This window comes from Pongo pygmaeus, chromosome 19 (assembly GCF_028885625.2).
Source record: "Pongo pygmaeus isolate AG05252 chromosome 19, NHGRI_mPonPyg2-v2.0_pri, whole genome shotgun sequence".
Classification (NCBI taxonomy): domain Eukaryota; kingdom Metazoa; phylum Chordata; class Mammalia; order Primates; family Hominidae; genus Pongo; species Pongo pygmaeus.
In genome coordinates, this window is record NC_072392.2 from 4,771,406 (window position 1) to 4,780,940 (window position 9,535).

Consider the following 9,535-nt stretch of genomic DNA (forward strand, 5'->3'; position numbering starts at 1 on the left):
TGGGACTACAGGTGCACACCACCAGGCATGGCTAATTTTTAAATTTTGTATATTTTATTTTCTTTTTGTAGAGAAGGTTTGTGGCCTAGACTGATCTCAAACTCCTGGAGTCAAGCGATTCTCCTGCCTTGGCCTCCCAAAGTGCTGGGATCGCAGGTGTGAGCCACTGTGCGCCCAGCCAATTTTTTAATTTTGTAGAGAGAAAGTCTCACTATGTTGCCCAGGCTGATCTTGACCTCCTGGCCTCAAGTGATCCTCCAGCCTTGGCCTCCTAAAATGCTGGGATTACAGGTGTGAGCCACTGTGCCCAGCCCCTGATTGCACTCTTAAAATACAGCATCTTATAAAACCCTCTGGGCTGGGCACAGTGGCTCACTCTTGCAATCCCAGCACTTTGGGAGGCTGAGGCGGACGGATCACCTGAGGTTGGGAGTTAGAGACCAGCCTGGCCAATATGGTGAAACCCCATCTCTACTAAACATACCAAAAATTACCCGGGTGTGGTGACACATGCCTGTAATCCCAGCTACTCAGGAGGCTAAGGCAAGAGAATCGCTTGAACCCTGGAGGCAGAGGTTGCAGTGAGCCGAGATCACACCACTGCACTCCAGCCTGGGCAACAGAGAAAGACTCTGTCTCACGACAAACAAAAAACCTCTAATAGTTCCAGCTGGCCATCTTTAACCTACACAAACAGCAATTTTATGCTGTTCAACTGAAAATTATTCCCCTTCTTCTCTACCAGTGGTTCCAGGACCCACCTTTCTGTGTATAAACAAACCAGGACACTGGGTTAAACAGTATTTATTGAATGTAAAGTACCCCAGCCCCATGGGGAAGAAAATTCCAAGAATGGGGAATAATACAGATTAAATACCCACCTGCACATTCACACTCTCACACAAACACACACATACCACACACATATCCAAGCTCCAACAGTGACAAATCAAACACCTGTTTTCCCCCAGCCTGAGGGACAGCTGGTAGGAGGTGGTTCAGAGGTGGGGCTCCAGGATGGGTTCTAATAGCAGCAGGCTTGTCCCTCCCTGCCCCCTGCCCTGCCCCAGGGGTCAAAGGGAGCTGGGCGGGGCGCCTAGGAGGTTGGTGGCAACTCTTCCCCGCTCTGCCGCAGACGCTTCTTGGCTCTGATCTCATTCATAGCCTCTTCAATGGAGCGTGTGTCCCTCTTATTGGCCACGGGCACTAGGGGCAGAGAGGAGGGTAGGGAGGGCCTAGAAATCCGTACCTCAGCCTCCACTGCCCTCCTGCCACATCCTATGCTCCTCTCCCAGCCACCCCCAGCCACACTGTGGCCTCACCACAGCCGTAGGTCTTATTGGCCTGTAGCATGTGGGCTGCGTCTTTGGCTGCTCCCTTGCCGATGAGGTGGCTGTACTTGTCCTTGTAGTCGCTGGCAGGGCTCACCACCACAGGCCCCTGCTGGGCTGCCTCCTCCTCTTGCCTCTGGGCCAGCTCCTAGGGGTGAAAGTGGGGGCACTGGTGCTCAGGGCCCCAGCCCAAACCCCCATCCCTCCCAGGTGGTGGGCTTCTGGGCCCCAAGGGCTGCCAAGCATAGCTCACCTTCAGCTTCCGCTTCTCCTCAGCCTTCTGGGGGTCCCATTCCTCTCCACGACGGTAGGAGTCTAGCTCTTCATCAGAGGGTGCAAACTCCTGGAGAAGAGCAGAATGATGAGGTCAGAGTCCATACAAATGTTTCATTTCATTCCTTGGTCGGGGAGGGGGGATAAGGCTACAAAGGGGAAAGGAGAGAATGAGGAATTCAGGCCTTTTACCTTTTTGAAGATCATGACATAGCGACAGTCATCATCTTCCCCAAAGGAGAAGGATGTCAGGCCAGCCACTTCCACCACATCATGTCTGGGATGGGATGGCAGAGGGGAAAGAGTATCTTGAGCCAGGAGCGGGCCTAGTGCCCGCCTCTGGAGGAGCCCCCTGCTGGCCCTTTCATGCCCCGCTAGCCACCCATTTCCTTCCTCCCCCAGCCCAGAGACACTCACAGTATGCTCCTCTCGATCTTGTTCATTGGCTGAAACTTTTTCTTGATCTGCCCACTGTCTTGAATGAAATCTGACACCTCCTTCTCCATCTTGGGAGAGGGGAAAGGAAGCAGATATGAGACAATGGCTCCACTCAAGTACCCCTCTCCCCAGCTGAGCCCGGGCCCTTCTACACCTCCCCAGCACCCTCCCCAGCCTCCATGCCACTGGCTTCCAGGCGTCACCTCTCTCAAGACATTTTCAGCAAAACTGAATCCTCAACCTTCCAATTTTAACTTATTGGAAGTCCTTCCTGAGTCTGCCTCTGATCACTCCAGTTGTTCTCACCCTTTTACGAAACTCCACTTTCTGTTGTTTCTCTTGCTCTTGTAGTTTCTTCAGGCGGGCGGCCTGTTCTGGGGGTGAGAAATGGCAGCATGAAGCCAGGGCTGGAAGCATGGGTGGGAAAGGTTTCTAAGGCTTCAAGTGAAGTGTGGTGTCCACTGGGAGGTGTCAGGCTGGGAAAGTAGGATTAGCGTTTATTCATCAAGCATTTATTGATGTTTATTCTATCTAATAGTCCCCCTTATCCACGGGGGTCCATTCCAAGACCCTCAGTGGATGCCTGAAATTGTGGATAGTACTGACCCCTATATATACTATGTCTTTTTCTATACATACATGCCTATGATAAAGTTTAATTTATAAATTAGGCACAGTAAGAGATTAAGAATAATAGGCCAGGCATGGTGGCTCACGCCTATATCCCAGCACTTTGGGAGGCCGAGGCAGACGGATCACCTGGGGTCAGGAGTTCGAGACCAGCCTGGTCAACATGGTGAAACCCCATCTCTACTAAAAATAAAAAAATTAGCCGGGTGTGGCGGTGGGCGCCTATAATTCCAGCTACTGGGGAGGCTGAGGCAGGAGAATCACTTGAACCTGGGAGGCAGAGGTTGCAGTGAGCTGAGATCGCGCCATTGCACTCCAGCCTGGGCAACAAGAGTGAACTCTGTCTCAAAAAAAAAAAAGAGATGGCCGGGCGCGGTGGCTCACGCCTGTAATCCCAGCACTTTGGGAGGCCAAGGTGGATGGATCATGAGGTCAGGAGATCGAGACCATCCTGGCTAACGCAGTGAAACCCTGTCTCTACTAAAAAAAAAAAAAAAAATACAAAAAATTAGCCGGGCGTGGTGGCGGGCACCTGTAGTCCCAGCTACTCGGGAGGCTGAGGCAGGAGAATGGCGTGAACCTGGGAGGCGGAGCTTGCAGTGAGCAGAGATGGCGCCACTGCACTCCAGCCTGGGCGACAGAGCAAGACTCCATCTCAAAAAAAAAAAAAGAGATTAGGAATAACAATAATACAATAGAACAATTATAACAATGTACTGAAATAAAAGTTTGTGGCTGTGCTCTCTCTCTCTCTCGAAATATCTTATTGTATATGACAGTTCTGGACTGCAGGTAACCAAAACCTTGGAAAGCAAAACCTTGGATAAGGGAGAAGCAGGAACTACTGTATCTGGCACCAGGCGAGACCCTGAAGTACTGAGATGATTAAGACACAATGTGGCCCTTCAAGAGCTCCCAGTTTAGTGGGAGTGACAAAGATCAGAATAATGCTTAACCCCCTTTTCCAACTCCACTGGGGAAACCAATTAACAAACATCTATTTATTTATTTATTTTTGAGATGGAGTCTCACTCTGTCACCCAGGCTGGAGTGCAGTGGCATGATCTCAGCTCACTGCAAACTCCATCTCCCGGGTTCAAGCGATTCTCCTGCCTCAGCCTCACAAGTAGCTGGGATTACAGGCATGCGCCACCACACCCGGCTAATTTTTGTATTTTTAGTAGAGATGGGGTTTCACCATGGTGGCCAGGCTGGTCTCGAACTCCTGAGCTCAAGTGATCCCCCCGCCTCACCCTCCCAAACTGCTGGAATTACAGGCGTGAGCCACCGCACCCGGCCTATTTATTTATTTTTGGGACAGGATATCACTTTATTGCCTAGGCCGGAGTACAGTGGCACAATCACAGCTCACTGTAGCCTTGACCTCCCTGGCTCAAGGGATCGTCCTACCTTAGCTTCTCAAGTAGCTGGGACCACAGGCGTGTGCCACCATGCTCAGCTACTTTTTAAAAAATAATTAAAAATATTTGTGAGATGAGGTCTCACTATGTTGCCCAGGATGGTATTTTTTTTTTTTTTTTTTTTGAGACAGAGTCTCACTCTGTCACCCAGGCTGGAGTGCAATGGCGTGGTCTTGGCTTACTGCAACCTCCACCTTCCGGGTTCAAGAGATTCTCCCGCCTCAGCCTCCTGAGTAGCTGGGACTACAGGCGTGTGGCACCACACCCAGCTAATTTTTGTATTTTTATTAGAGATGGGGTTTCACTATGTTGGTCAGGTTGGTCTCGAACTCCTGACCTCGTGATCCGCCCGCCTCAGCCTCCCAAAGTGCTAGGATTACAAGTGTGGGCCCAGGCTGGTATCGAACTCGGCTTCAAATAACCCTCCCACCTGGGCCTCTCAAATTGCTTGAGAGGCTTGGGCCTCTGCACCCAGCCTTGGCTAATTTTTTTTAAGTTTTCTGTTAAGATGGGGTCTCAGTTTGTTGCCCATCCTGGTCTCCAGTTGGCCTCAAGCAATCGTCCCACCTTGACTTTCCGAAGTGCTGGGATTATAGGTGTGAGCCACCATGCCCGGACTATAGTTAGTTCTTTGTACATTGTGGCCATTAAATACATGTTTGGGCTGAGCGTGGTGGCTTACGTGTGTAATCCCAGCACTTTGGAAGGCCAAGGTGGGAGGACTGCTTGAGGCCAGGAGTTCGAGACCAGTGTAGGCAATATAATGAGACCCCGTCTCTACAAAAAATAAAGAATTAGTCAGGCATGGTGAAGCATGCCTGTAGTCCCAGCTACTCGGGAGGCTGAGGTAGGAAGATCACTTGAGCCTGAGAGGTCTAGGTGACAGAGCAAGACCCTGACAAAAACAAAAACAAACACAAAAACAAACCATAATGCATCTGGGAAGGTGAGGAAAACAGACTAAGACCCTGGCCTCAAAGAGTCTGTCATCTCGTTGTTTACACAGGAAAGGGGAATATTGTTTGTTTGTTTGTTTTTTGAGATGGAATCTTGCTTTGTTGCCCAGGTTGGAGTGCAGTGGCACGATCTTGGCTCACTGCAACCTCCGCCTCCTGGGTTCAAGCAATTCTTCTGCCTCAGCCTCCCGAGTAGCTGGGACTACAGGCATGCGCCACCACGCCCAGCTAATTTTTGTATTTTTAGTAGAGATGGGGTTTCACCATATTGGCCGGGCTGGTCTCGAACTCCTGACCTTGTGATCCACCTGCCTTGGCCTCCCAAAGTGCCAGGATTACAGGCTTGAGCCACTGCGCCCAGCTGGAAAGGGGAAATTATTTAACTTCCTATATTTTGTAAAATCCCCCACTTCCCACTTCTATAGACAGGATGAAGCCGAAATAGATAATCTGACACCCTTCTCCTTTGGGAGTGTAGGTGTCCAAGGTTAGCTGTGAAGGGTCTTTTTTTTCTGAACTCTTGGGCTCAAGATATCTGCCTGCCTCTTGCCTGAAGATGCCTGAGACCCCATCTTTACAGAAAACTTCAAAAAAAAAAAAAAAATTAGCCAGGTCTGGGTGCAGAGACTCAAGCTTCTCAAGCAATTTGAGAGGCCGAGGTGGGAGGATCACTTGAGGCTGGGAGTTCAAGACCAGCCTCCCAAAGTGCTGGGATTTCAGCTTTGAGTCCCCTCGCCTGGCTAAGGGTCTTATTTAACTTTCTTCCTCTTCCTTAGATCCTGCCTCTGCGCCAGATCCCCTCTGCCTCTGGAGGAGAAGGAATTTCTAACCCGGGCCCTCCATGCTTGCCTGTCTTCCCCACGATGTGATTTTACTACCTCTAGAGATTTGGGTGCATGCTTCTTCCTATTCCTGCTCCTCAGCCTGAAATTTTTTTCTCTTTTGCCATTTTAAATCCTTTACAACTTTTTTTTTTTTTTTGAGACGGAGTCTCGCTCTGTCGCCCAGGCTGGAGTGCAGTGGCGCAACCTCCGCTCACTGCAAGCTTCGCCTCCCGGGCTCATGCCATTCTCCTGCCTCAGCCTCCGAAGTAGCTAGGACTACAGGCGCCTGCCACCACGTCCGGAGAATTTTTTGTATTTTTAGTGGAGACGGGGTTTCACTGTGTTAGCCAGGATGGTCTCGATCTCCTGACCTCGTGATCCACTCGCCTTGGCCTCCCAAAGTGCTGGGATTACAGGCATGAGCCACCGCGCCCAGCCAAATCCTTTACATCTTTAAGGCCTCCTTCTTCCCCAGGATCTGAATCCTCTCCAGCTGCACTGAACCTCTCCCCATCATTTATTTATTTATTTCGAGACAGAGTCTCGCTCTGTGCCCAGGCTGGAGTGCAGTGGTGCGATCTTGGCTCACTGCAACCTCTGCTTCCCACGTTCCAGTGATTCTCATGCCTTAGCCTCCTGAGTAGCTGGGATTACAGGTGTGAACCACCACACCCGGCTAATTTTTTTTTCTTTTTCTTTTTCTGAGATGGAGTTTCGCTCTCTTTGCCCAGGCTGGAGTGCAATGGCGCAATCTTGGCTCACTGCAACCTCTGCCTCCCGGGTTCAAGTGATTTTCCTGCCTCAGCCTCCCGAGTAGCTGGGATCACAGGCATGTGCCACCACACCTGGCTAATTTTTTATTTTTAGTACAGATGGGCTTTCTTCTCCATGTTGGGCAGGCTGGTCTCGAACTCCCGACCTCAGGTGATCCGCCCGCCTCAGCCTCCCAAAGTGTTGGGATTACAGGCGTGAGCCACCACGCCTGCCCATTTTTTGTATTTTTCATAGAGACAATGTTTCACCAAAAATGAGCCCTCTCCTCATTTTTCAAATAACTCCATGCCTTTGCACACGTTGTTCCTCTGCTTGGAATGCTTTTCCTCCTCTTGCAAACATTGAGATCTACCGTGAGTCAGTTACTTCTTCCCCTGGGCTCCAAGCTCCTTTGGCTCAGACACCCAGCATAGCATAGACAGAGAACTAGCACATCATAACTTTTTTTTGTCTCCTTCAGCATAGTATGAGCTCCTGGAGGGCAGGGACCCTGTTCATCTACTGTTCAGTTATCCTCTGGAGCCCCAGGGCCTGACAGCCTAGGAGCTCTCATCTCTCTGTCCTCACTGACCACCAGCGCATTTCATTTTTTGTTGTTGGAAACAGAGTCTCAACTTCATCGCCCAAACTGGAGTGCAGTGGCGCAATCACCTCTCACTGCAGCTTCAACCTCCCAGACTCAAGCGATTCTCCCACCTCAGCCTCCCGAGAATTGGGACCACAGGGGCGCGCCACCAAGCTCGGCTAATATTTATTTATTTATGTATTTATTTATGAGACGGAGTCTCGCTCTGTCGCCAGGCTGGAGTGCAGTGGCGCGATCTCGGCTCACTGCAACCTCCGCCTCCCGGGTTCAACCGATTCTCCTGCCTCAGCCTCCTGAGTAGCTGGGACTACAGGCACGCACCACCATGCCCAGCTAATTTTCGTATTTTTAGTAGAGACGGGGTTTCACCATGTTGGCCAGGATGGTCTCGATCTCTTGATCTCGTGATCCGCCCGCCTTGGCCTCCCCAAGTTTTGGGATTACAGGCGTGAGCCACAGCGCCCGGCCAATTTTTCTATTTTTTGTAGAGACGGGGTTTCTCCATGTTGCCCAGACTGGTCTTGAACTCCTGGGCTCAGGCGATCCGTCCGCCGCGGCCTCCCAAAGTGGTGGTATTACAGGTGTGAGCTACAAGGCCGGGCCCCACTGACTGTTCTTTAACTGGTTTTCGAGTCTTCTCTGCATCTAGAGAAGTGGCACAAGATTATGGTCAAGAACATAGGCTTCGAGCCCAGTCGTACCTGGGTTTGAAACTCTGCCACTTACCAAACTAACCATGTGACCTCAGGCGAGTGACTCACTTAAGCTTCCTAGTCTGTCAATGCCGGGTGATCCCCCACTTAGACAGTCATCGGAGCATTAAAGAATTCCAGTTCCCCATTCCCATCATGCTTCCTCCTTCCTCAGAGATTTCAAGTAGACTCTTCTGCCTGTAACGCTTTGCTTCTCTCTCTCATTTACGGAATTACCTGTTCTGATCTCGGCTCACTGCAGATTGGGGGAGAACCTCAGGTGGCCGCTCTCACTGTTATTTTTCTCTCAGAGCACTTATCAAGTTGGTTATTAAACTTCCGTGTGATCACTACCTCAATGAGCGCCCCAGCCCCGGACTGTGGCCTCCCTGAGGGGTACCCCGGCCCCTAACGGTTGTTCAGGAAATAAGGGGACGAAGCGTAGGCATCCAGCGGCCCTTGAATTCTTGGAAGGCGTCCTGCCTGCCCTGGTCCCCCTGGGGCACGTGGGGAGCCGGGACAGGGCTAGTCCGTGGTCAAGGTCCGCAGGTTTGGGAGTTGGGGTCCTGTGTTCCGCCAGGATCATCCCAAGCCGCAATAAGAGCAGCCCGGGGGAAGTTCCCACCGCCCTGCCGGGCCGTGCCCTACGCCGGCCGCGGGACTCCAGCCCACCCGCAGGGAAGCTACTCCGAGAACGCAGGCGGAGACAGTGGCCAATCGGACCCGGCGGGTATTCTCATCCCTCCAATCAACACTACGATCCGCCCGGGCAGCTCGGGAATTTAAGGCTACAGATGGGAAAAAGGTTGTCGGAGGGAGGCAGAAGAGACTGGGTTAAATCAAGCAGGAGGGGCAAGAAGACACAGAGGACCCAGCAACCAATGGGAGTTCTGAGGCCGGGGTGGTTCCGAAGGAAGGTCGAACAGGTCTGAGGAGGCAGAGCTTTAAGTTGAAATAGCCAATACAGATGAAGGCATAGTAGATGGGCGTGTCCTAAATCCAATTGAAATAGAGCTAGAGGTGGGCGGGGCAGGAATGCGGCAGGTTGGAGGCACCCTACCAATCAGACCAGGTCAGCACCGGACAGGCGGGCCGGCAGGCTAATGGGAAACAAGGACTGCGGAAGGCCAGGGTCGGGAGAAGGGGCAGGAGGCTGGCGCTATCTTTCAGGTGGCCAATCACTGTCCGCTAAGAACAGCGGGCGTGTCAGCAGCCCTTTTAGGGACTCTGAGGGTCTCGGAAGGGGCCTGTGAGGGGTCTTTCAAGGTTGAGGAGGCGGCATCGTCCCAAGAGGGAAAAGTGCGATCCCGAGAACCGGGCGAAAGAAGGCGGCTGTGAATTTGGGATCCTCACCTCGGGCCTTGCGCCGAGTCTCCTGGTCACCGAGGCTGGGTGGCTTCTCCATGGAGCTCAGGATGGAGCCCAGTAGGTCCGCCATCTTGGGAGTGACTGAGAGGGGGGCGGTGCGTCTTAAAGGGAAGGGCGGAATGCCTTTAAGGCCGGAAACACGTCGGAGGCGGAAAACCCCGAGCCCGCCTGGCCTGGGCGCAGATCCCAGGCCCGCGGCGCTTGGCGGCCTCCAGCTGGCCGAGGCCCCGCCCCGCCCCCGC

General features: G+C 52.2%; 1 protein-coding gene and 1 long non-coding RNA gene across 2 annotated transcripts; both read right to left on the reverse strand.

The window, feature by feature from the left end:
- Positions 1–788: 788 nt before the first annotated feature.
- SPAG7 (sperm associated antigen 7) lies at positions 789–9,412 on the reverse strand. The gene is made up of 7 exons (XM_054459416.2): positions 9,279–9,412; positions 2,349–2,416; positions 2,022–2,110; positions 1,797–1,881; positions 1,585–1,674; positions 1,323–1,479; positions 789–1,206 (listed from the first exon to the last, which is right to left on the reverse strand). The coding sequence occupies exons 1-7, from the start codon at positions 9,361–9,363 to the stop codon at positions 1,097–1,099; spliced, it is 684 nt and encodes a 227-aa protein (XP_054315391.1). The 5' UTR covers positions 9,364–9,412; the 3' UTR covers positions 789–1,096.
- LOC134738654 (uncharacterized) lies at positions 7,398–9,272 on the reverse strand. Its single transcript, XR_010124570.1, has 2 exons — positions 7,960–9,272; positions 7,398–7,878 (listed from the first exon to the last, which is right to left on the reverse strand). It is a non-coding gene; the product is annotated as an uncharacterized LOC134738654 (long non-coding RNA).
- Positions 9,413–9,535: the final 123 nt, after the last annotated feature.